Here is a 27,127-nt window from a genome sequence, read left to right as displayed (position 1 = left end):
TTGTAAAACAATAGAATGGTGGGAAACATGAACATGTACAACTCCACTGGCTCAGACCCTATTGGGCTGGAGGGGGTTGAAGGAATTAGCTAACAAACCTCTGACAATGACTGTCGAAGTGTCAGGGGACTGGAACAGGAACATTCAGTAGCCTGTTTAAAAATGGGAAGGAATGCAATGCAGACCCCGCCAGTATGTCTACCTGTCCGCCTTGCGTAAGAAAAGACATTAAAGGCAAAAGCCACCACAGATGTAGATCAACATTTTCACCCCTAATTATGTGGGATGATTGAACATGCAACACCTCTCTGTTGAAGCAGGTGGCAGCTGCTGGTTCCCTGCCCCTCTGAAAGGGAAGGCACTTATTGGGGTGCCCAATGGTAGGGTCCCACAGGGGAACATTTTTGCCAACTGACCCATGTTCAGAACAGGAGCAAGAGGGGTACAGACCGTTGGGGAAGATCTCCGATTGCAATGCAGCAAGTACAGAAATCGCTGCATTGAGTGAAGTGTCTGATAGGGTCCCCCAAAGATCTTATAAGCTGGCGAGTGAGCAAGACCATCCAACAGGGACTGAAGGAACTGGTGTTGGGTCCTTCTCTATCACTTCCCCACTTCTCTGGGAGGGAGCCTGCTAATCAGCTAAAGATGACAGGAGCTGACAATGCCTGGGGAGACAGGGAAATAATACTAAGGGTCTGGAAAGGCTTCAAACATAATAGCCAATGCCATTTCGCATGGCCTCTGCACAGAACGGAAGCAATAGGCCTTCCATGTGCTGGGCTCTGGGATGCTGCCACTGCAGTACATCCCTTTCCAGACTGGGCAGCACAGTCCCAGAGGGGGAGAGGCAACAGGGAGGGAAGTCAGAGAAAAGCAACACAACAAAGGGGCTGGAGTGATTGTTGGCTCATTAGGCCAGATCACAAGAAAGGTGCAAGCTCATGCCAATGCAGAGTAGCTAGGCCAAGGGGAAAGCCCCAGACATGCTGTCAGCCATGGACACGGAGTTTATTTCTGCCTCTCAGAGGCAGGGTGCGTGTAACCCTGCTGCTCTGGGTTAGATTCTACCCCCCACCCCTGCAGCGAGAGTCTCCTAGTCCCACTTCCTACAGTAGGGCTGAGTAGCTCCCGAGGGTGGGCAGCATTGGGAAAGCACTTACCTGGTCTATGCTGGAAGAGCCCCACAAGGACTCACTGTCGGACCCCTCATGCCCTGAGCCTGGGGGCCTGGCCTGGCTGGGATCAGAGACCCTTCCCACTTTTCTGGAGAAACAGCAGGGAAGGCTGGCCCAGCAGCTGGGCATGCTCTCTCCCTGCACTTCGGTGCTGCAGCCCCACTTCAGGAAACCAGCAGAGTACAATGAGGGCACAGGCCAGGCTGCCGCCATGGAGAAGACGGCACTGGCCAGGCACAGCAGCCTGGGCTAGTCACCTCAGAGTGTGCAGCACTTACCCATCGCCAGGCGAAGAAGGCTCTGGCCCAGGAGGGAGGGAGGGACAGGATTTAGTGTGAATAAGCATATTAGTGTCACCCTAAGAGACTGACCTTCCCCCAACCGCTCCCCGTCTCCCCTCAATAGCACTACTGTTCCGGAAGCACCTGCAGATCACTGTTGATCACAAGCTGTCTTGTTTCCTAAAGCATCCAATGCCAGCCAGTGGGGCAGGGATCTCCAGAGGGCTGAGCACCCCCACATGCAGACAAGCCAGGGAGCCACCAGCACCTCTGAAAACCCAGCCCCACGCATGGCAAGCTGGCGGCCCAGGAAATGGGTCACTCACGCAACCAACAGACGCAGCTGAACATTTCTGGCTTCATGACTCCCTGCCCGAGGATCCCCTCCTCCAACTTCCTTCCCCCCCAGCCCTAGTGACAGCCCAGTCTGAGAGAGGTGGCCACATCCCAGTTCCACGCAGAGCTCTGGGGACTCTTTCGGTGTCAGTGTGACAGGGCAGGGCTGCAGCAGAGGAGACACAGGAGGGACAGGCAGCAGAAGCAGAGAGGGCAGCAAAAGCAGTTAAGTGTTTGGGAAGAAATGCCACAACCATGCCCCAGCTACTCTTACTGGTGTGCAGCTCCCTGCACAGGCCCTGGCTGGAACAGATACTGATGGGGGAGCACATGGCCAGTTCAGAGTTTTATTGAAGTAGGGAAAGTGTGGGAGAACCATGTCCCCAACCCCAGATCTCTCTCCCGCTGGCTGAGGGGTCGTTCACGTCTCTGTTTCATGCAGCCCCTCTCAGCACTTCCCTCCCTGGCAGTGGGAGGTCCTGCCTGTCCCCCCGACCCCAGCTGTGTGATGATGTGGCCTAGGGGCCCCTCACTGCTTGGGGGTCACTTGCTGTCGGAGGTAGAGATCGCGGATCTCACAGAGGCTGCTGCTCACGCTGCTGAGGGCCTTGGCGATGATGCGCAGGATGGAGGCAGTTTCCCTGCGGCTCTCCGCATATTCCCTGCGGAAGGCTCGCATCTCCTGCACCAGCTGCTCATTGGACTGGAGAATCCGCTTCTCCACAGGGCTGAGATGGCCACTCTCCAGCCCCCCCTCTTGCAGTGCCCCAGTTACAGGGGTCACACTCTCACTCGTGTTACAATCATTCAGTGGCTCTGCCTCTTGGTCAAAGATAATACTTGTGAAATCCGTGCCCAGGGGCTCCTGCTGACCCCCCAGCTCGCTGATGGAGAGTTCGGTTTGCGAGGGATTCTGCGGGCTCTGGCTCCAACCTTCACATGGATCGTCCGGCACATGGCCAGCGCTCCTGAGGAGCCGCCTCTCTCCTCCCCGCTTCACTTGCTGATGGGTGGCCTCAGTGGAAGGCGCATGGAATGGCTCTGGCTTCACGTCCACCGGCTCCTCCTTCACCGGCTCCTCCTTCACACCCGCCCCTGGCAAAGAGGATAGATCAGATCAGATCAGACTGGAAAGAGAACGCAGGCAGCAGGCCAGAACCAGGGTCAGCAACAGAGGGCGGCTTCCCACCTGGACATGGGCCACCAGGGAAAATACAGCCCCATGCTTCGGCTCTGGATAGCCAGGGTTACTGTTGAAACCACCCCCACCAAAGCAAGGCCAGAAAAGCCTTCTGCCTCCCACTCTCCTCCAACAGGAGGGCTGGGGGTCAGCCAGAGCACAGTCTTCCAGTCTCAGCTGCCATTAAATAAGGGTTTCCAGTCCTCCCAGTTGCAGGGAGAGCCGTGTCCTAAGCCTGCCCTCCTCTGCGATTTCACCCCATGCCAGGACTGGCAGCATTGCACAGTAAAGCCATCTAGGCTACGTGGACAACATACATGTAATGGATTTAATTTTTTCCCCCATTCCAATTTTAGTAACTACCACACAAACTCCCCTGTGAAGCAGCTAGGGGTGCCACACACGCCCCTCCCATACCCAACACAAACCCCACAAACGCTTGAGCCATCTAACAGCACATGTCCTGGGTGGATCAAGAAACCTATTAATCCACAAAGAGATTAGCTGAGGATCGTATAGAATGGGCTACCATGGGTGGAAGCCTCCAGGAATGGAGATACCACAGAAGAGACTATTCCCCCTTCTCTCCCACCAGTAGTTGTGGATGGTGGTTGTGGTGGGAGGGGGCACTCTGGTAAAGGGGTGATTAACGGTAGCAGTGGAAGGCTGGTACCCAAGGGGACAGAGGTAGACTGCACTGTGTGGCTTGTGGCAAAGATAAGGTGTGTGCTTGCAGATGGAGGAGTGGTACATACTGTTTGTTAGGTGGCTTAATTTCATTTCCTTGCTTTTGTGTCAGGTACGTTGTGTAGCAACTGTAACTGCTTACCAGCAGAGCTGTGTGTACGAATTTCCAAGCATTTTTTAAGTGGTGTCGTGGGAGTGGAGGGTTACGCGCAAAGAGGGATGGAGGAGAAATGAGAGCAGATGATACGGGTATTTGAAGTACAGCTGCTGAGAGAAAATACATTTTAAATCATTCAGCAGCTGCACATGAGCCCTTCTCAGCTGTAGGATAGAATCTGATAGGAAAAACTAGTCAGTCAATCTAGTCTAGGTGCACTGTGCACAAGTTTTCAGTTCTAGCATGAACAAACAGCTAAAACTGTCCCTCCAACACACCTCCATATTCCGCGCTGCACCCCCTGTGCCCACGACCCACCCCTCTACATTTTGTGGAGCTAGACAAGGTTTATTGAAGAGACAGCATCACCAAAGTACCAAGGAAAAATTTCAACCAGAGCCCAAATAAAAAATATTTTGAGAGAGAAAAAAACCTCACGACAGCATGACGAAGAACATTCCGGTGGCCTGAAAGTGACCCCAGGTGAGTTGTCACACCAATGGGCCACCTGCTTTTCCAGGAGAGGGGAAAAAGCCCTCACAAACCTACAACCCCCAAGACAGGAAAGTGGTCCCATTTTAGAATATAACCTCAACAACGGCGCTTAATCTGAAAGCACTCTTTGAATGCCCTTCACAAATGTCAGCTAATTAAAGCCCAATTCATGCAAGTCTTCACTAACGTGGAGTCCTATGTGAAGCCCTCATGAAATCAAACGGGTTATGCAGGGTCTGTGCTAAAAGACTGCAGAGTGGCTCCCTAAGATCTCAGGGAGGTAGGCAGGCAGCTACCCCATGTCACAGAAAGGCAGAGAGCAAAGAAGTTACGTGACTTGCCCAAGGCCAGAGAAGCAGTAAGGTGCTGTATAGCCAGCTGTAGAGCCAAATTCAGTGCCGGTGTAAACACACCACTCCACTGGCGCTATTCCTGCATGCGCCAGTGCTGAATTTGGCCCATGAGTTACTGTATATGCTCCTCTGGATCTAAGCACTAATAAAAATATTGCGGAAAACTGAGCTGTCTGGATGGGTTTGTCTCACATGGGGCCAAGTGGTATTAACGATCTGGAGGATGACATGGATTGCACCCTCAGCAAGTTTGCAGAGGACACTAAACTGGGAAGAGAGGTAGATACGCTGGAGGGTAAGGATAGGATACAGAGGGACCTAGACAAATTAGAGGATTGGGCCAAAAGAAATCTGATGAGGTTCAACAAGGACATGTGCAGAATCCTGCACTTAAGACGGATAATCCCATGCACCGCTACAGACTAGGGACCAAATGGCTCGGCAGCAGTTCTGCAGAAAAGGATCGAGGGCTTACAGTGGGCGAGAAGTTGGATATGAGTCAGCAGTGTGCCCTTGTTGCCAAGAAGGCCAATGGCATTTTGGGATGTATATGTAGGGGCATTGCCAGCAGATTGAGGGACGTGATCGTTCCCCTCTATTCGACATTGGTGAGGCCTCATCTGGAGTACTGTGTCCAGTTTTGGGCCCCACACTACAAGAAGGATGTGGAAAAATTGGAAAGAGTCCAGCGAAGGGCAACAAAAATGATTAGGGGGCTGGAGCACATGACTTATGAGGAGAGGCTGAGGGAACTGGAATTATTTAGTCTGCAAAAGAGAAGAATGAGGGGGGATTGGATAGCTGCTTTCAACTACGTGAAAGGGGATTCTAAAGAGGATGGAGCTAGACTGTTCTCAGTGATAGCAGATGACAGAACAAGGAGTAATGGTCTCATGTTGCAGTGGGGGAGGTTTAGGTTGGATATTAGGAAAAACTGTTTCACTAGGAAGGTGGTGAAGCACTGGAATGCGTTACCTAGGGAGGTGATGGAATCTCCTTCCTTAGAGGTTTTTAAAGTCAAGCTTAGACAAAGCCCTGGCTGGGATGATTTAGTTGGGGATTGGTCCTGCTTTGAGCAGGGGGTTGGACTAGATGACCTTCTGAGGTCCCTTCCAACCCTGATATTCTATGATTCTGAAAGAAATTCCCAGTTCTCACCATTCCCAGCCCTTTGGCATTGCCAGCCCTACAGAGGCCAGAATGGGAAGAGATTTTTCCATGTTAAGGACAGCTCCAAAGCTACACATGCAGAGGAGAGGAGGCCAGGTGAGCTCACTTATCCCTTCATAAGGGAGGGCTAAGGATATTTTAACCCAAGCAAGAGGAATACATCAGAGCAGAGTTGGCTCAGAAAACATCAGAGTGCCAAAAGGAGGGAGGGCCAGCTGACGTCTTAGTGAGCAGTTCTGCATTCAACAGCTGTGTGGGGCAGTCTGGCACCCCAGTTTCTCAGAACCGCACATTATTGATGACATGTGACGGGCTACTTAGAGCGCAGAGTTGCTGAAGAGCTGGGAGGAACTTAGGAATTTATCAGACGAGAGAAAAGCAAGTTTTCCAGAGAGGAAAGGCATGTAACTCAGCTGATCACTGCTTGGCCAATCTAGTTTCCTTCCCTAGGAAGCAATGGCAGGGGAGGGGGTTGCCAGATAAGCTCAGGACCAATCTTCCCCCTCTCCCATTACCAACACTCCGGCACAGGCACCGACTTTCCAAAGTGCTGGGGGGTGCTTGACTCCCCAGCTCTGTCCCAGGCCCCATCCCCACTCCATCCCTTCCTACAAGGCCCCACCTCTTCCCACCCCTGCTCCGCCCAGTTCTGCTCCCTCCCCATATGCACCGAGTCCTCGCTCCTCCCCCTCCCTCGCAGTCTTCAGCACACTGCGAAACAGACTGTTTGCAGCAGGTGGGAGGTGCTGGGGGGATGGGAGGAGTGGATAGCAGGGCTGCCGGCGGGTGCTCAGCACCCACCGTTTTTACCCCGGGGGTTCTCCAGCCCTAGAGCATCCACAAAGTCAGCACCTATGCACTCCAGTGACTTCCCTGCTCACCCTCCCACCCACTGGTGCCAGGGACTCAGCCCTGACTCCTGACCGCTTGCCCCCATCCTTCTGCTCTTGTCCTTCAACATACAGATGTGCATGGCCTCTCAGATCATAAAAAGCTATCTTGACCCCAACTCCCCATAAGTTACTGCCCCATCCCCTCATTGAGAGCATGCTGCTACAGTCACTGTTTGCAACTCCTCCCCAATTCCATTCAGAGCCCTTCCAAGCCAGCACCTGCCCCCTGCATTGTCCTGAAACGACTCCTGCACGGTCCTGGTGCCCTTCATGACCCATTGGCTGCCTTTGACGCAATCACTCCTTCTCTTCTAAAAAGAATCCTGTCAGTCCAGGGCTTTCATGAGTGAGACCTTCTTTGGTTCTCCTAGCACTTCTCAGATTGCTGTCAGTGCCCTCCCTTCTCCCTCCATCTGTCCTTATGCCCAACCTGCACGGCCTCCATCCTGGCCTTGTTGCCAGTGCTCTCAGCTGCAAACTTGGCTTTGGCTACTATCTCTATGCTGCTAATAGAGACAAGCGGGTGAGGAAATATCCTTTACTGGACCAAATACAGCTGGTGAGAGAGACAAGCATTCGGGCCACAAAGAGCTCTTCTTCAGGCCTGGGAAAAGTACTCTGAGCATCACAGCTAAGGGCAAGGTAGAACAGATTGTTTAGCCAAAGTAGTTAACACACACAGTAAAGAACCGTTCAAGATGAAGTGGCCCGCTAACACCCCTGCAGTCAGAGGGGGAAAAAGTGGGGGTTAGTGGGTTACAGATTGTTGTAATAAGCCATAAATCCAATGTCTGTACTAAGGTCATGGCTACACTACCACTTATGTCAGCAAAGCTGGATGTCGCTCAGAGGTGTGACTATTCCCACTCCCAAGTGACAAACTACACAGGCATAAGCACTAGTGTGCACAGCGCTGTCAGTGGGAGAGCTTCTCCTGCCAACACCGCTACCGCCGCTCGTTGGGAGTGGGTTAATCATGTCGACAGGAGAGCTCGCTCCCGCCAGCACAGAGCAGCTACATGGAGACCTTCCAGCTGGGCGGCTGTAAGCTCTCTAGTGTAGACAGCCTGAGTCCATGATCGTTAGCATCTAGAACAGTTATGAATAGAAGCTCCCAGACTTGTCTTTTGACTGTGTTGTGCAGGTTTCCTTTGAGGATGAGGACTGCAGGGTCAGCTATAGAGAGATGCTTTGTGAAGCGTTCACCCACAGGTGGTAGGGTGTTTTTGTCTCATTTTTCTGCATGCATTAATTTCAGCATGCAGCAATTATCTCATTGCTCCTATGTAGCTGTTACTGGACCATTTAGTGTGCAGGATTGGGTACACCACATATTATGATTAGCATGTGTACGACCCATGGATCCTGAAAGGTGTGTTGTGGGGGTATTGTGGAGATATGGGGGTAGCTGTGGAGATACGGCTTCAGGTTTTGCATCTGCTGTTACAGCAGGGTCAGATGCCGCTTTGAGTAGGTGTGTCCTGGTCTGTGGGGAGCTTGCTTCTGCTGATGAGCTGATAACTCACAGACCTAACTTGACTCCAAACGTCTTCCTCTGATTCACAGACTCCAAGGCCAGAAGGGACCACTGTGATCATCTAGTCTACAGCCTGTGTGATATAAGAAATCAGAACTTTCCCCAATTAGTGGAGCAGATCTTTAACAAAAACCACCCATCTTAACTTTAAAATGGTCAGTGATGGAGAATCCACCACGCCCCTTGTTCCAATGGTTAATTTACCAATGACCCTCACTGTTACATTTACACCTTATTTCCAGTCTGCATTTGTCTAGCTACAAATTACAGCTGTTGGATCACGTTAGACCTTCCTCTGCTAGACTGAAGAGTCTATTTTAAAATATTTTTCCCCATGTAGGTACTTACAGACAGTGATCAAGTCACCCTTTGATGTTCTCTTTGTTAAGCTAAATGGATTGGGCTCCCTGAGTTTATCACTATACGGCTTCTTTCTAATCATTTAATCAAACTCCCAGATCTTCTCTGAACCTTCTTCAATTTATCAGCATCCTCAGAATCATAAAAGAATTGGCTTGGAAGAGACCACAGGAGGTCATCTAGTCCAACCCCCTGCTCAAAGCAGGACCAGCCCCAACTAAATCATCCCAGCCAGGGCTTTGTCAAGCCAGGCCTTAAAAACTTTTAAGGATGGAGATTCCACCACGTCCCTAGGTAACCCATTCCAGTGCTTCACCACCCTCCTAGTGAAATAGTGTTTCCTAATATCCAACCTAGACTTCCCCCACTGCAACTTGAGACCATTGCTTCTTGTTCTGTCATCTGCCACCACTGAGAACAGCCTAGCTCCATCCTCTTTGGAACCCCCCCTTCAGGTAGCTGAAGGCTGCTATCAAATCCCCCCTCACTCTTCTCTTCTGCAGACTAAGTAACCCCAGTTCCTTCAGCCTCTCCTTGTAAGTCATGTGCCCCAGCCCCCTGATCATTTTCACTGCCCTCCGCTGGACTTTCTCCAATTTGTCCACATCCCTTCTGTAGTGGGGGGCCCAAAACTGTACGCAGTACTTCAGGTGTGGCCTCACCAGTGCCGAATAGAGGGGAATAATCACTTCCCTCGATCTGCTGGCAATGCTCCTACTAATGCAGCCCAATATGCCGTTAGCCTTTTTGGCAACAAGGGCACACTGTTGACACATATCCGGCTTCTCATCCACTGTAATCCCCAGGTCCTTTTCTGCAGATCAGCTTAGCCAGTTGGTCCCCAGCCTGTAGCAGTGCATGGGATTCTTCCCGTCCTAAGTGCAAAACTCTGCACTTCTCCTTGTTGAACCTTATCAGATTTCTTTTGGCCCAATCCCCAAATTTGTCTAGGTCACTCTGGACCTACCCTCCAGTATACCTACCTCTCCCGCCAGCTTAGTGTCATCCGTGAACTTGCTGAAGGTGCAATCCATCCCATCATCCAGATCATTAATGAAGATGTTGAACAAAACAGCCGCCAAATGAAATTTAACATGGCCAGGTTGGATCTCCTGCTCTTTCACTTTCTCTAGCACAATGGACAGCATCTCTCAAGCCCTATGTTTTACGTGGTCCCCTCCTTTGACTAGGCTGTGCCTAAGTTCTGCTACTTCTTCCTACATGAGACCTCCTTAGATCCAGTCTTCCCACCCAGCATGTTGCCAGAATTCTCATCTGAGCCAGGATCATCCAGTACTTTCACACTTTCTCCCAGGCTACCCCTCCATCCCAGCCAGAATCCCTAAAGCCATCAATCACCGTATCCTCCTTGGAGTGTCTCCTCAAAGCTTCCCAGCCATAATGCAGCCATAGAACAGCCTGGCAGCCATAAGAACAGAACAATGACCATACTGGGTCAGACCAAAGGTCCATCTAGCCCAGTATCCAGTCTTTTGCCCCAGAGGGAATGAACAGAACAGGTAATCATCAAGTGATCCAGCCCCTGTTGCCCATTCCCACCTTCTGGCAAACTGAGGCTAGGGACACCATCCCTGCCAATCCTGGCTAATAGCCATTGATGGACCTATCCTCCATGAATTTATCTAGTTCTTTTTTTAACCCTGTTATAGTTTTGGCCTTCACAACATCCTCTGGCAAGGAGTTCCACAGGTTGACTGTGCGTTGTGTGAAGAAATACTTCCTTTTTTTTGTTTTAAACCTGCTGCCTATTAATTTCATTCAGTGACGCCTAAAGTTTTTGTGTTATGAGAAGGAGTAAATAACACTTCCTTATTTACTTTCTCCACATCACTCATGATTTTATAGACCTCTATCATATCCCCCCTTAGTCGCCTCTTTTCTAAACTGAAAAGTCCCATTCTCATTAATCTCTTCACATACGGAAGCCATTCCATACCCCTAATAATTTTTGTTGCCCTTTTTCTGAACCTTTTCCAATTCCAATACATCTTTTTTGAGATGCGGCGACCACATCAGTATGCTATATTCAAGATGTGGGCGTACCGTGGATTTATATAGAGACACTATGATATTTTCTATTTTATTACCTATTGCTTTCTTAATGATTCCCAACATTCTGTTTGCTTTTTTGACTGCTGCTGCACATTGAGTGGATGTTTTCAGGGAACTATCCACAATGACTCCAAGATCTCTCTCTTGAGTGGTAACAGCTAATTTAGACTCATCATTTTATATGTATAGTTGGGATGATGTTTTCCAATGTGCATTACTTTGCATTCATCAGCACTGAATTTCATCAGCCATTTTGTTGCCCAGTCACCCAATTTTGTGAGATCCTTTTGTAACTCCCCACAGTCTGCCTGGGACTTAACTATATTGAGTAGTTTTGTATCATCTGCAAATTTTGCCACCTCCCTGTTTACCCCTTTTTCCAGATCATTTATGAATATTTTGAATAGGACTTGGCCCAGTACAGACCTCTGGGGGACACCACTATTTACGTCCCTCTATTCTGAAAACTGACCATTTATTCCTAAACTTTGTTTCTTATATTTTAACCAGCTACTCATCCATGAGAGGACCTTCCCTCTTATTCCATGACAGTTTACTTTGCTTAAGAGCCTTTGGTGAGGGACCTTGTCAAAGGCTTTCCTGAAAATCTAAGTACACTGTATCCACTGGATCCGCCTTGTCCACATGTCTGTTGACCTCCTCAAAGAATTCTAGCAGATTGGTGAGGCATGATTTCCCTTTACAAAAACCATGCTGACTCTTCGCCAACAAATTATGTTCATCTATGTGTCTGACAATTCTGTTCTTTACTATTGTTTGAACCAGTTTGCCCGGTACTCAAGTCAGGCTTACTGGCCTGTAATTGCCAGAATCTCCTCTGGAGCTTTTAAAAAATTGGCATTACACTATCTATCCCCCTGTCATTTGGAACAGAAGCGGATTTAAATGATAGGTTATAAACCACAGTTAGTAGTTTTGCAATTTCACATTTGAGTTCCTTCAGAACTCTTGGGTGAATACCATCTGGGCCTAGTGACGTACCTCCACACTCTTACAGCTGCTGATTAGCTAAGAATTGAGCACACAACTAGTCTGTCCCAAGACATCAAATTATTTCTGTTCCCCCATCCTTGCTTCATGCACCTGTTATGTCTGGCCTTTGAAAATATAAGATCCTTGGGGCAGGCACTTCCATTTACTATGGGTTTGTACACAGCACGGGGTCCTGGCCTGGTTGAGGCCTCTATGCATTACCACAATATAAGCATTAGACAACAACCTCAATGGGAAACTGTAGACATAGATGATGGGGGGCGGGGGGCATGTTACATACTTGGACTTCGCTAAAGCACCTCATACTCTGTTTCACTGAACCTGTCTCACAGTTGGGTCAAATTGTTTGGCCAGAAGCACTATCATTTGTAACAGAAAGTGGCTGAAAGGCTGCAGACAAAGGGGATCACCGGGTAAGGAGAAGCGCCTGGTGTGGCATTAGAGGGAGCAGCGTTAGTTGTCCTTTTAACATCTCCATTACTGACTGGGAAGGAGTGGGAATGATGTATCTGACTATAACAGTTTGGGGAGAGCTGCACAGAATCATAGAATATTAGGGTTGGAAGAGACCTCAGGAGGTCATCTAGTCCAATCCCCTGCTCAAAGCAGGACCAACCCCAACTAAATCATCCCAGCCAGGACTTTGTCAAGCCGGGCCTTAAAAACCTCTAAGGATGGAGATTCCACCACCTCCCTAGGTAATCCATTCCAGTGCTTCACCACCATCCTAGTGAAATAGTGTTTCCTAATAACCAACCTTGACCTCCCCCACTGCAACTTGAGACCATTGCTCCTTGTTCTGTCATCTGCCACCACTGAGAATAGCCGAGCTCCATCCACTTTGGAACCCCACTTCAGGTAGTTGAAGGCTGCTATCAAATCCCCCCTCACTCTTCTCTTCTACAGACTAAATAACCCCAGTTCCCTCAGCCTCTCCTTGTAAGACTATAACAGGGTTCAAAAGAGAACTGGATAAATTAATGGAGGTTAAGTCTATTAATGGCTATTAGCCAGGATGGGTAAGGAATGGTGTCCCTAGTCTCTGTTTGTCAGAGGGTGGAGATGGATGGCAGGAGACAGATCACTTGATCATTACCTGTTACGTTCACTCCCTCTCGGGCACCTGGCATTGGCCACTGTTGGCCGACAAGATGCTGGGCTGGATGGACCTTTGGTCTGATCTAGTATGGCCATTGTTATGTTCTTATGTAAGTCATGTGCCCCAGCCTCCTAATCATTTTTGTTGCCCTCTGCTGGACTCTCTCCAATTTGTCCATATCCCTTCTCTAGTGGGGGGACCAAAACTGGACACAATACTCCAGGTGTGACCTCACCAGGGCCAAACAGAGGGGAATAATCACTTCCCTCAATCTGCTGGCAATGCTCCTACTAATACAGCCCAATATGTCGTTGGCCTTCTTGGCGTCCACTTTAATCCCCAGGTCCTTTTCTGCCGAACTTCTGCTTAGCCAGTCGGTCCCCAGCCTGTAGCGGTGCATGGGATTCTCTCTTTTTAAGTGCAGGACTCTGCACTTGTCTTTGTTGAACCTCATCAGTTTTCATTTGGCACAATCCTCCAATTCACAGGTGGGCAAACTACAGCCCGTGGGCCACATCTGGCCCGTGGGCCCCTCAGGTGCCCAGCCCCTGAGCCCCCAGCCCCTCCCCTGCTGCCCCCTCTCCCTCGCAGCCTCAGCTCACTGCGCCTCCGGCACAATGCTCTGGGTGGCATGGCTGCAAGCTCCAGCTGGGCAGCGTGGCTGGCTCTGGCCAGTAAGGGACAGAGGGTCCCAGGGGGCAGTTGGATGGAGCAGAGGTTGGGGGAGGTGGGGTGGTCGGGGGACTTGGATAGGGGGTGGAGTCCTGGGGGCCTGGTTGGGGTGAGGGGTACTGGGAGGGGGCGGTCAGGGGACAAGGAGTGGGGGGGTTGGATGGGTCAGGAGTTCTGAGGGGGGGCAGTTAGGGGGCAGCATGTGGGAGGGGGCAAATAGGGGGCAGGGGCCAGGCTGTTTGGGGGGCACAGCCTTCCCTACAGTTTACCAACCCCGATGTGGCCCTCGGGTCAAAAAGTTTGTCCACCCCTGCTCCAATTTATCTAGGTCACTCTGGACCCTATCCCTACCCTCCACCGTATCTACCTCTCCCCCCATCTTAGTGTCATCTGCAAACTTGCTGAGGGTGCAATCCATCCCATCATCCAGATCATTTATGAAGATATTGAACAAAACCAGCTGCAGGACTGACCCCTGGGGCACTCCGCTAGATACCAGCTGCCAACTAGACATGGAGCCATTGATCACTATCCGCTGAGCCTGACAATCTAGTCAGCTTTCTATCCACCTTATCGTCCATTCATCCAGCCCATACTTTTTTAACTTGCTGGCAAAAATACTGTGGGAGAGCATGTCAAAAGCTTTGCTAATGTCAAGATACCAGGGGGGACACAGGAGTTATCCAAAGGCTCTTGCTGAAGCTAAAAATAAAAGAGCAAAAGCACAATAGTGAAAAGAAAAGAAAAGAAAAGAAAAGAAAAGAAAAGAAAAGAAAAGAAAGAGTGCCATGGAGGGCAGACAGCCTGAAAGAAAGTCTTCTCAGGGAGGGAGAAATCTGAGAGGCAGCAGTGCTCTGCACGAGCCAGAGGAAGGACTGGGAATAGCAAGACAGATGCGAGTTTGCAGAGCGATATGGCAACAAAGCAGTGTGGCACTGGGCAGCAGCTGCCGAGGTATCATGTTCCCAAGCAGGGAGGCAAGGCCCTCTCCCCACAGCTGTGTGCCAGCCACACCCAGATCACAGTGTTCTGTTCTGGAGCCTTTTGGAAGCAAAGATTTGCTTGTTAAAGCACAGTACTGCTAATGGGGAAAACTGCTTCTATTCCTGGCACTGCCAGACTCTTTGTGTGAGCTTGGACAAGTCCGTGCACCCCCACATGCCTGAATTGCCCCCTCTAAAATGGCCACGATACTGTGCTGTGATAGAGGCTTAATCCATGGATGCTGGAGGTGCTCGGATACTATGATAAGAGCCATAAGGTACAAACACCACCACCCACTGACCAAACAGAGAGAAATGGCACCCAAGCGCTATTAAATGCCCCAGCTGGGCTGGGGCCCAAAAGGAGAGACCGAGTATGTCTGCATGTCAAGCTACTGTGCTAACAAATCGAGCGGAGCCACATGGGCTGAGGGTCTAGCCGCCCAAGCACCCGCCTAACGTCGCGGACAGGTATGTGGGGGGCAGCCAGGGGCTCACGCTATGCCCGATACCCTCGGTGTTTAGCACACTCCCGTGATCAGAGCCACCGCGAGCATGTCCCCCCACACCGGGAATCACCCCCGGGGGGCGCAGCCTGCCCCGTCTCTTGTAACATGGCCTCGCTGCGAAAGCTTCGGTGAAAAGCCCCAGGGCACGCAGCTCGCGTGGGACCTGCTCCCCGGGGAGCCGGGCGCAGAGGCAGGGGCAGGCCGCCGGCTTGGCCAGGCTGCATCACGCAGCCCTTCCAGACTCGAGCCATCTCCGCACCCTCGGGCATTCGAGACCTGCCCGGGCACTGCGCCCCACAGACAAGCGGCTGCCGTGCGGCCGGGGGCGAGCCGGGGGCGAGCCCGCACTAGCCAGCGGCCGGCGCGGGCTGGACGGGCCGGGGAGGGCAGCGGGTCACGCGGCGGCCCCGGCGAAGCGGCCCCGGGCCAGGCAGCGCCGGGGGACCGAGCCCGGCCCAGGGGCGCTGGCGCGGCCGGGCCCGCCTCACTCACCCTGCGGCGCGGGCACCTCGCCGGGGCCGGGCGGCGCGTCCAGCGGGCACACGCCGTGCAGGCCCCATTGCGGGCCGAGCCCGGGCTCGCGGGGCGCGGGGCAGCCGCGGGCGTCGGGCGGCGCCTGGCGCTCCTGGCGGTGCCGGGTGATCTTGTCGTTGGCCCGGCGGCGCAGGCCGCGCCAGCGGTTCTTCACCTCGCCGATGTCGCGCTGGTTGCGGCCCGCCGCGTTGATCTTGTTGGTGATGCGCCACCAGATCTTCTGCTTCTCGTAGGCGTTGACGTTGGTGGAGCTGGCGCCGAAGAGCAGCTGCTCGTAGCGCAGCACCTCGCTCATCAGGATGTCGATCTCCTGCAGCGTGAAGTTGGGCTTGCGCTTGGGGATGCCGCGCCGGCCGGCCCTGGCCCCGGCCCCGGCCATGCTGCTCGCCGCTGCGCCCGCAGCCCGCGCCTCATGGCTCCGCGGGGCCCCCGGAGCCGCCCATGCCGCGCGCGGGCCCGGCGCGGAGCTGGCAGCCGGCGGGCGGGCGGGCGGGAGGCCGCCTTTGTCTGCGGCCGGGCGGGGAGCGGAGCGGAGCGGGGCGGGCCGGGGGAGCGGCTCCTGCGCGGCGCCGCCGCCCCCTGCTGGAGGCTGCGGCCCGGCCGGCCGGGGGGACAAAGCCCGCGGGGTGGGGCCCGGCCCGCCCGGCCCGTCGCCGGGCCTTGGGGCTCCGCTTTCTGCCCGGCTGCTGCCTGTGGGGCGCCCCGGGCTCGCCCGGCCGCGCCGCGCGGGGGAGGTGCCGGGCTGGGGCTTGGCCGGGGCCGGCTCGCCGAGCCGAGGACCCAGCCCGGACTAAGGGACGAGGAGCTTGGCGCCGGGTCCGCCTGTGTCCTGTGCTGCCCCCAGCAAACCCAGCGCCGCCGGGCACTGTGCGACGCGGGCCTGCAGGCTGGTGGATGTCCCGGCAGCGGCTCTGGGCCAGCCCCAGTGGGCAATGGACCTGCCCAGGGAACCGGGGGCTCCCGAGACCCGCCTTGGGGGGACTTTTGGCCCCACTTTCTGGCTGTGGGCCGTGAGCCCAAAGAGTCCAGGCCAAACTTGTCAAAAGGGGCCTCTGGCGCAGGTAGCAGGGGCCTTGTTGTCAGCTGGGTTTTTTAGCTGGGCTGAGGCCTCCAGCTGCAGTACAAGCAGCTCAGCAAATCAGACCCAGGGGGTCCCAAGCTGGCCTGCTAAAATTTGAGGCACCCAACATCGGTTGCCGTTTTTGAAAATATGGACCTTTGTGAGATGCCTGAGGCCAAGCAGTGAATCAGTGTCCATCCACCCAGGACGCAGTTTGTTTCAGGCTGTCAGTCCCATACTTAATCCAGAATGTCTTCTAGGCAGGTTGCTTAACCTCTTGGAGCCTCTGCCTTTCCATCTGTGTGTTGAGGATCATGCCTCTTACTCAACATACATAGCAGCTAACAGAGGTGCAGGCCACTTGTCACAACCTGAATTGCTGAGTAGGGCCTAGGAATTATTGTGGGGTGGGTCTCTGGCCTGTCTATCCAGGAGGTCAGACTAGATGATGACAATGGTCCCTTTGTTACACCAATAAAATAAAAACCAGGAGGATCTTATTAAAGGGAAAAAGGCAAAATACCACATTTATTGTGAATACAGAAAGAATCGTAGTAAGCAGTTAGTTATAGCTATAACATTCCATTCAATTTCATAGTTATTCACACACACACAGGTTCTGCAAGGTTGTTATCATAGTTACCAGCCTTAGAGTTGCTCATGCCAAGCCACTGGCCAGGTGGCCTGGACCTGAGGAGGGAGCAGGGCCTTGTTAGATGCTCATCTAACGCTCCTCCTGGAAGTTGATTTGCAGAATCAGAGCCCCAAGTTCTCACTTTCTAGAGTCCATTTTTATAGGAATTTCTTCCTATGCCAGTCTATGGGAATTGCTTCATCATGCTGTTGCTGAATCAATCAGCAGATGGCACGTTCCTGATGGCTCCCTGCTGCTAGATGTTATCTTGTTCTTTGGTTCTCCCATTCTTGAGGCTGTTGGGTGGATTCCAGTCTACCCTCTGGGGGTCCTCTGGTTATTTCCACTTGACGCCTTCTTCAGCCGATGGACACTGGATTCTTAGGCTGGCACCTCCCTGATCATTCAGTTATTATCCACACCAAGCATCCATCCGCATACATCCTCTATCTCTATTTTAATCACAATTGTTAATACAACAAAAGGGCGGGGAGTGTCTGGGTGCTGTTTCTGTTGTTACAGAGTATTGTTTTGAGTCTCTCTCTGTGTGAATTGCTTTGAGAACAGACTCTGTCTTAGAATGTAGTAACGCAATTAGCAGCTTGCAAGTTTCACATATCGAGGGAGAGAAACAGTACCAAAAATCAAGAGACCTCTTAATTAGTAATACCCTGGAATTTAAACTATGGGGAATCACACTCATTTGTGATTTTAATACAGAACTTCTTTAATATGATCCAACACCTTCTGACCTTGGAACCTAGGAATCTATGAGTACCCCCGTAGGCCAGCAGGAAGCAATGCTGTGTACAGGCAGCTTCTGGAACAGCCTGTAGCCAAAGAGGGTCTTAGCAGAGCCACTCTTGTCCCATGGGGTTTGTCGCTTCAGGCAATGGGATAGTACCTGCCGCGAGGGGTTGCTTTTACATTGATTTAACAAATCTGTAATGAATAGTTGAGGGATGCAGCCAGTTCCCCTTCTTCACTCTTTACTGTCCACTTGATTCCTACCAGCCACTCAGCTTTGTTTTGTTCTTTGGTAGAAATAGGGTGTTGGGTGCATTCTTGTTTGGTAGAGACCTTTTGATGTCAGTGGAAGATCCATGCATGTTGGTGCATTAGTCAGACCCTAAATGTCTACAACAGATTGCAAAAGGAATGCAGTTCCAGAGTGCATCATGTTACGTACTTGTTCCATCCATCTTCTCATTGTGGGATGTGTTGTTGCAGTAGGAGATTACCTGGGTGACTAGGATTGGAATGGTTGATTTGTCTGGTGTTATGAAGTGTGTTGATTTAGAGTGTGGCAGGATTCACAGTGTGCCTGTTGAACTCATGCATTTGCCTTTTTAATTCTGTTTTGTAGGAAGTAACATCTGGATGTTTTTGTTCTCTGTTAGTTCACAGTAACACTGGAGATAAACTCTCTCTCTCTCAGGAATTCATCATCTGCTGCTGATTTGTTCTGTTGATTTGTTGTACGTTTGTCTGCATTTTCGGAGGCAGAAAGTTAAGGTTGGGTGAGTGGTGTAGGTGGGGTAGTGTACAGGGCCAAAGGCTCTCAGCATAGGCACTCTAGGTCTGTGCCCAGGGCCCCAACCCCTGGAGCTGTGATTTAAAACAAAACCAAGAGTCTGATGTAAAGTAAGTTTCTAGCTCATAGTTTCAAAGAAAACCTTGAAAATATGAGCAGTGTGTGGCTAACGTATGATGCCTCCATCACAGCCTGGAGCAGCAGCTGTCAGAGGGGTGAATTGCCTCACAGGTGTGAAGGGCTGTTAGCTCAAAGACACCCCCCTTCCAGGAGCTCTGCCAATACCAGCTCAGCAGAGGGCTGTGTCCGGAGCCCAGCCTACCCGCATCAGTTACTGGAGTAAGTGTTGGGGGCCCTCTGCTGTCACACCTGTCTCCCGGGGGACGCGGGGGGATACCTGCTACCATTCCTCCTACTCCTGAGGAGATAAGGGGCCTGCTGCATTCCTGGGAAGAAGAATGGGCCCCACGCTGCTGTACCTGCCTCTCTGGAAGTGGCCCCCCTGCTGCTAGCACTCATTGCTCTGGATGAGGGCCCTGAGGCAGGGCTGAGCTGCAAGGGCTTCGTATTGTGGGGTGCCGCACAGTGTTCCCTCTAAATTTCCCACGCATGTGCGGAATGAATGTTGGTATGTGCATCAATATGGAGGTGACGTGTCACACATCCCCTCCATATTGGTGCACATAACAACATTCATGTGGCGGGGTGGGGCCGAGGGATACGGAGGGTGGGAGGGGGATCAGGGCTGGGGCAGAGAGTTGGGATGTAGGAGTGGGTGAGGGCTCCGGCTGTGGGTGCGGGCTCTGGGGTGGCGCTGTGGATGAGGGGTTTGGGGTGCAGGCTGCCCCAGGGCTACAGTGGAGAGAGAGGACTCCCCACAGCTTTCTCTCCCCGGAGCAGCACCTGGGCTGCGGGGAGAAGGGCGCCTCTTCCCGCCGCGGTATCTCCGGGGCTGGGGCTGTGGGATAGGTGCCTCTCCCCTGGCCACCCTAGGTCCAGGCCGGGGTTGGGGCCTCTCCCCACAGCCGCAGCAGGTCAGGGCTGGGGGAGAGGCATCTCTCCCCCCCCCCCATAGCCCTGAGCGCCTGTGTGGCTCTTACTAGTCTGCTGTGCCGCCATGCAGCTTAGCGGGGACTTAGGTGCCTAAGGGCCTGGATTGCCGGGGCCAGCCCAGAGGAGGCAGTGGTGAAAGAGCCGGAGGAAAACTGGCAGGGTCGGCTAACTTGATGCCAGGCTCTTCAAGCTTTGGTTGGTGTGTCCAGAGTGACCCGCCCTTTGGACTCCACTCAGCACACTTCCTAAAGCTCCTTTTCATGCATTTCTTGTGGGGATGCAATAAACAAAGGCCCAGCTTCTCTCCAGCTAAACCCCCTGTACAGCTGCCCCCACTGGCACCAGGGGCCTGGTCTCCGGCCAGGCTGGCGGTGTCTCAGGAACACCTTGCCCCACAGCTGTCAGCATTCCTGCAGGGGACAGCAGCGGGGCAGTGAATCTCCCCTTCCCTCCCAGGGAGAGCGTCTGGCCCGGGGGTTGTTGCCAGGCCTACTCTGAGGGCTGTGAGCTCAGATCTGGGCACGCTCCTGGATCAGCTGGAAGGCTCCATGTTTCTGGCATCCTCCTAACTGTCAAGACTTCCCCCACCCTGAGCAGCTGCCTCCAGTGTGCCCTACCGTGGGTGGAGAGCTATGGAGAGTGCCCTGCTGAGGCCTCGGCAGGGAGGCTGGGGCACAACATTTGGCCCCCCGACTGGTTGAGAAACTGTGTGTGTGTGCGGGGGGGGGGGAGGGGCAGGATGGTTCAGGGGGTTGCCAGTGGGTGGAGAGGGAGCGCAGCCCAGGTTCACCATGATGGGGGGGAAGGGAAAGAGGACCTGCCCTTGGAGGCAATGTCATGATGAGACAGTTGGATCTGGACACTTGCTGGCACATATGTAAATAAGATGAGCCACATATGCAAATAGGCACATTAGGGTGCTGATTCATTTGCATAAAGTCACCAGCCGTCTCCACTGTGTAGGCTAGCAGGTGCACGGAAGAGGAAGCCTGTAGCCCTGTGTGAGCTCTTCCTTGCCTTGGCCTTTGCCTGTCTCTCCTCTCCTCCTCCTCGGGGCTGAGGGAGAGGGGCAGCTGGCTTGCAGAGCAGGTTTCTCCACTCTCCCAGCCTAGCTACACAGTGTGTTTGGGTGGCTTCTGACAGACCAGCTGGCTATCTCTACTGCAGACACTCCCCTCTGCTCTGAGCTCTGGCTTATCCCAGTGAGAACATTGAGCCCCCAAAGAGGTCAGGGCTTTAGCTGACACTACCTGCCACCTTGGCACTGCATGATAAACTTCCCTGACCCCACACTGGCTGCTGTGACCCCACTCTCCCAACTGCTTGCTGCCTCTCCCCTCAGCACCTCCATGCCTGTCTGTGAAATAACTCTCAGACTCGCCTCTGATCTCCTCTCCTGGCTGGCATCTCACCACGAGTATGGGCTGGCTGGTCAATTTCTGCCATTGTCATTTCTGGGCTTCCATGACTCCATCCTCTTCTGGTTCTCCTCCTGCCTTTGGTGTATTAGCAATGCTGCTTTCTGTGGGGGTCCCGCAGGGCTCCATCTTGGCCACCTCCTCTTCTGTCTCTACATCCTCTGTCGGGATGATCTCAGCTGCAAATGCGGCTTTGACTATCACCTTTGTGCTTATGATCCTCAGATGCAGCTCCCTGCTCCGGTTCAGGCTTGTGATTCTTACATTAGAAAGGAGAAGTATAAGAGGGGACATGATCTAAGTCTGTAAAATACTGACTGGTCTAGAGAAGGGACATGAAGAAGTGTCTGTTCTCCCTGTCTCACAACACAGGAACAAGGGGGACATTCAATGAAACTGAAAAGTGGGAAATTCCAAACAGAAGAAATAATCTTTCACACAGCATATGATTAGCATGTGGAACTCATTGCCACAGGATGCTGAGGCCAAGAACTTTCCAAGATTTAAGAAGGGATTAGACAGTTATATGGACAACAAGAGTAGCCAGAGTTAGAATAGTTAAACAAATTCAATATTTGTAGTGGGGATCAGTCCTCTGGTTTAAGGGCTTAAACCCATCTCTAGCTAGTAGGGTTCAGGTTGAGACTCCCCTGTGGTGCAGATTATTCCCCTTCTGCCCAATGCGGGGTTTCTTGCTCTTTTCTCTGAAACAGCTGGTGGTAGCCCCAGTCAGAGACAAGACACTGGACTTGACAGACCGTGGGTCTAATCCAGTCTGGTAGTTCCCATTTCCTATGTTTCCCCAGTTAGTGGAAAGCCGGGGCAGGGCAGTGGCTCATGCAGGGAGTTCTTGACAGGGCCAGGCTCGGAGGGATTTCTAAGGGGAGTAAATTCATAGAATATCAGGGTTGGAAGGGACCCCAGAAGGTCATCTAGTCCAACCCCCTGCTCGAAGCAGGACCAATTCCCAGTTAAATCATCCCAGCCAGGGCTTTGTCTATAAATTCTCTATATTATTTTGATTTAGAATAAGAAACATGCCCATGCAAGCAGCTACCAATTCCAACCTGCTCAACCCTTCACCATTCAGACCTCAGGGGTTCAGGAGTCAAATTACAGATCGACCTTACCCAAAATAGCCACAGTCGTGTGAATTCATTGTTTCATTTACTATGGTGCTGTATAGTCATATTTAAACAGTATGACAGAAAATATTTAGTTTATATGTATGTATATATTAGGGCTGTCAAATGATTAAAAAAATAATCTCAATCATGAGATTAAAAAATATTATGATTAATCACAGTTTTAATCGCACTGTTAATAATAGAATACCAATTTACATTTATAATAAATATTTTTGGTTTTTCTACATTTTCAAATATATTCATTTCAATTACAACACAGAATACAAAGTGTACAGTGCTCACTTTATATTATTTTTATTATAAATATTTACACTGTAGAAAGATAAAATAAACTGTATTTTTCAATTCACCTCATACAAACACTGTAGTGTAATATCTTTATTGTGAAAGTGCAATTTACAAAGGTAGAATTATTATATTTTTACATAACTGCACTCAAAACCAAAACAATGTAAAACCTTAGAGCAGAGGTTCTCAAACTGTGGTCCATAGACACTCTATTCAGGTGGTCCGCAGATAGTTCCCTCTAAGGTGCACACCTGGGAGGCCGCACACAAGAAAATGAAGGGCCACCCACCTAATTAGTGGAGCTGCACAGGCGTGGCTCCACTAATTAGGTGTCTGGACCCTGGAGAAGACACACATGTAAGGTGAGGTGGTGGCCTTGGGGGGAAGAGGGGGTAGGTGGGAGGGGGTAGTGGGGTGAGAAGATGGGGTGGGGGCATTTGGGACGTGCAGGGCTGTGGCAGCCAGAGAAAGAGGTGACTTTCCCCAGCTTGGGGGCTGCCGGGGCGGGGGAGAGCCCTCTCCTTCCTAGCCCCAGCTCAGGGGCTGCCGCGGCGGGGGAGAGAGGACACCATCCATTACATTAGAAAGGTAAGACTACTGATATTAAAATATGAGTTGTGTGCTTTTATTTGTAGAACAAAAAAAAACATTAATTAATTTTTTTTATATAGTGCATTTGGAAAGATCATTAAGTGGTCCGCTGAGACCCTGAGCAAATTTCAAGTGGTCCGCGAAAAAAAGGTTTGAGAACCACTGCCTTAGAACCTACAGATTGACGCATGCAGGGGCATACAAATGTTTGACATATCTGGCACGTAAATACCTTGCAACACTGGCTACAATAGTGCCATGCGAACGCCTGTTCTCATTTTCAGGTGACACTGTAAATAAGAAGTGGGCAGCAGTATCTCCCATAAATGTAAACAAACTTGTTTGTCTGAGCGATTGGCTGAACAAGAAGTAGGACTGAGTGGACTTGTAGGCTCTAAAGTTTTACATTGTTTTGTTTCTGAGTGCAGTTATGTAAAAAAAAAATTCTACACTTGTAAGTTGCACTTTCACGATAAAGGGACTGCACTACAGTACTTGTGTGCAGTGAATTTAATACTGTTTGTTCATATTTTTACAATGTAAATATTTGTAATAAAAATAAGATAAAGTGAGCACTGTGCACTTTGTATTCTGTGTTGTGTTGTAATTGAAATCAATATATTTGAAAATGTAGAAAAATATCTAAAAATACTTATAATAAATTTAAATTGGTATTCTATTATTGTTTAACAGTGGATTAAAACTGATAAATTAAGACTTTTTAAATCTAGTTAATATCTTTTGCATTAATTACATACATTAAGTGTGATTAATTGACAGCAGGAAACACATTAAAGAGCCGCTTGTGGCTGGTGAGCCTCAGTCTATTGCTGGTCTGACAGGAGCATCCCCATCCATCAGAATGTATATCCAGCCGGTGCTCCATTTGTGCCAGGGCTGAGCCCCCACACCTCTAGGGTTGGCAGTTCATGGCCCTGGCAGCTCTGAGCTCCTGGCCAGCAGCCACAGCTCTCCAGCCACCCAGCTCTGAAGGCAGTGCCGCCAGGGCCAGCCATAGGGGAAATGGTGAACTGGATGTATTTTGGTGGCCCTGGTCCCGGAGGGTTCTCTGGGCTTCCCCCATCCCCTCTGGGCCCCTCTGCCTCCCCTCAGTGCTTAATTTGTCATGAAAGAGCCCTGGCAAACCCCAGCACAAATTAAGCACTGCACAAGGCACCTGCAGTAGAGAATCCAGTGAGGAGGTTTGTGTCAGGCAGGGACCCACAGCCAGCCAGCTTGTCTCTGGTGCAGTCTTCGTCAGCAGGACTCCTGGAGAGCTGCTGGCAAAATAAAAAGCTGCTGCCCTAAAAAGAATCCCCGAGGGAGGGTGGCAGTGAATGCCTCTGGGTAGGGTGACCCTATTTCCCTAAGCTGGTAAAATTACTCCCGTTCAGGCGAGTTCAAGGGCAATCAGTCAGAACTATGCAGTACAAACGGTCAAATTAACAGCAAGTTGACTGAGCCCCTGTTAAAAGAAATACTGTGTCAGGTGGGCAAACTTTTTGGCCAAGGGCCACATTGGGGTTGCCAAACTGTATGGAGGGCTGGGTAGGGAAGGCTGTGACCCCCAAACAGACTGCCCCCCCATCCGTCCCCTCCCACTTCCTGCCCCCTAACTGCCCCCCTCAAAACCCTCGACCCATCCAACACTCCCTGTCCCCTGATCGCCCCCTCTTGGGACTCCCCTGCCCCTAACCACCCCCCTGGGACCCCACTCCCTATCCAACCCCCCTGCTCTCTGTCCCCTGACTGCCCCCCCCGAACCTCTGCCCCATCCAACCGCCCCCAGTCCCCTGACTGCCCCCCGGGACCCTCTGCCCCTTATCCACCCCCCCCCGCCCCCTTACCGGCTGGAGCCAGCCATGCTGCCCTGCAGGAGCTCATAGCCGTGCCACCCAGAGCATTGCAGCGGAGGTGCAGTGAGCTGAGGCTGCGGGGAGGGGGGACAGCGGGGGAGGGACTAGGGGCTAGCCTCCCCGGCCAGGAGCTCCGGGGCTGGGCAGAAGGGTCCCGCAGGCCGGATGTGGCCCGTGGGCCATAGTTTGCCCACCTCTGTACTATGTAGTTGGATTCTTTTTATTTGCCATCTTAACTTTAAGGCTTTAGGGTTCACACGGGGAGAGGTGACGCACACACTCCCGTATACCTCTTTCACACAGGAGGCATTGTGCACCAGGGCCCAGGGAACCTTCAGCGAACCCAGCCAGAGACGTGGCTCAGCAGGGGAGGGTGCCTAGGGGATGCAGCAGCCCCGAGGACCCTGGGGGCAGGACCCGGGACGGGGGGGTTGGTGAAGAGGGTGCTAAGCCCCTGCCTGGGGGGGCTGCTATGGAGGGTCAGGGCGTGAACATGCTGGAAATCACTCCCCGCCCCCCCGCCACTCCACAGCTTTGCGGTGCAGGCTTGGCACATGCAGGTGCAGGCTTGGCACATGCAGGGCTTCGCTCCACCTTGCCAGCGCCCGAGGCCGGAGGGTCTTGGGCTTTCCCAGCGTGCCAGCCTAGCCCGAGACAGTGGGGGAAGGAAGGAGCCGGCCGGCTAGGATGTTGGTGAGCTGAGTGCGCCGTTCTCCGCACAGTGCTGGGAGCGGGACACGCCCTTCCGAGGGGGATGTGGAGGCACAGCGGGACTGAGGGGCAGGGGGTGAAGGGACAAAGGAAGGAGAGGGCAGGGAGCACGTAAAGGCCAATGGGTGGGCAGCAGAGGTGACACGTAACCAGCCGCAGCCTGGCACCTTCCCACACTCGCTGGCTGCCGCGGCACACAGCACAAGCCAGTGCCAGCTGGAAACAGGACGGAGCAAGGCCCTGCCAGCCGAGAGCTGGCTCACTGGCGGGGCTGCGCTGACGGACCGCACAGGGAGCGGCCGCCCCCACGCGCTGCAGCTTCGCCCTGCCGCCAGCCTTGCACCGCCACCCCCATCCTCGGCCACTGGACCCTCCCACTCGCCGCTGGTGGGCAGGTGACTGGCGAGCAGGGAGCCAGCCAACAGCAGGACCCGCCGGAATGGATGGAGGGGACAGAAAAGATGGGACAATTTGTCCATTCCTAAGAAAAAATCGAGACACCTGCAGGAGGGCTTAAATCAAGAGTCTCCAAGTCCTGGCCTGTGGGCCATCTACGGCCCGAGAATGTCCCCAGTGTGGCCCACGGGGCTCCAGCAAGTTGGGGGACGAGTCTCTCCCTTGGCCCCACCTGTCGCCCCTGGGCGCTCCCCCCGCACGTCCCCCAGGTGATTTAAAACGGCCCGGGGCCCTTGCTACAACCAGCAGCACAGCGGAGCTGAGCGGCTTCCTGCCTGCTCGCTCCACCTAGGGAAGGGGGCAGGGTTCACTGTGGGGAAAAGTGGATGGGCTATGGCCTCTTGGTCCTTCCTGTTCCGGCACCACAGGCAGGAGGGGAGTCTGGCACACTGTCTGATTAAGATGAAAGAGATGATCTCATCCCAGTGAACTGTACACCTGCAAAATAGAGACAATTTACCCAATAGCCAGGATTTTCCATCAAGGAAAACAAAATTAATGTGTGGGCCTCTCAGCAGCCACTGAACCCCTATTAATCATAGAATCCTAGAATCTCAGGGCTGGAAGGGACCTCAGGAGGTCATCTAGTCCAACCCCCTGCTCAAAGCAGGACCAATCCCCAACTAAATCATCCCAGCCAGGCTATTAAATCAGTTAATGGCATAGGTGCTGAAACTGGGGGTGCTAGTGCACCTCCTGGCTTGACGGTAGTTTTGTTCAATGGCTCTCAGGAGCCCCACTGTAAAAAATTGTTCCAACACCCCTGGTTATGATGGTTTTGCGGGTACAAGGTATGCAGGATTGGGCCCCACATGTGGCCCCTCAAAATGCCCTCTTTTGACAATCCATTTACAGCAGCCCCAAAGT

The 27,127-nt window shown here is 52.4% G+C and overlaps 1 protein-coding gene across 1 annotated transcript; it reads right to left on the bottom strand.

Annotated features, from left to right (window-relative positions):
- Nucleotides 1-2,128: 2,128 nt before the first annotated feature.
- Nucleotides 2,129-15,931, bottom strand: LOC144278050 (uncharacterized). Its single transcript, XM_077839184.1, has 2 exons — nucleotides 15,470-15,931; nucleotides 2,129-2,890 (listed from the first exon to the last, which is right to left on the bottom strand). The coding sequence occupies exons 1-2, from the start codon at nucleotides 15,888-15,890 to the stop codon at nucleotides 2,325-2,327; spliced, it is 987 nt and encodes a 328-aa protein (XP_077695310.1). The 5' UTR covers nucleotides 15,891-15,931; the 3' UTR covers nucleotides 2,129-2,324.
- Nucleotides 15,932-27,127: the final 11,196 nt, after the last annotated feature.

Source organism: Eretmochelys imbricata, chromosome 21, assembly GCF_965152235.1.
Source record: "Eretmochelys imbricata isolate rEreImb1 chromosome 21, rEreImb1.hap1, whole genome shotgun sequence".
Classification (NCBI taxonomy): Eukaryota; Metazoa; Chordata; order Testudines; family Cheloniidae; genus Eretmochelys; species Eretmochelys imbricata.
This window is presented reverse-complemented; position numbering and strand designations above follow the sequence as displayed.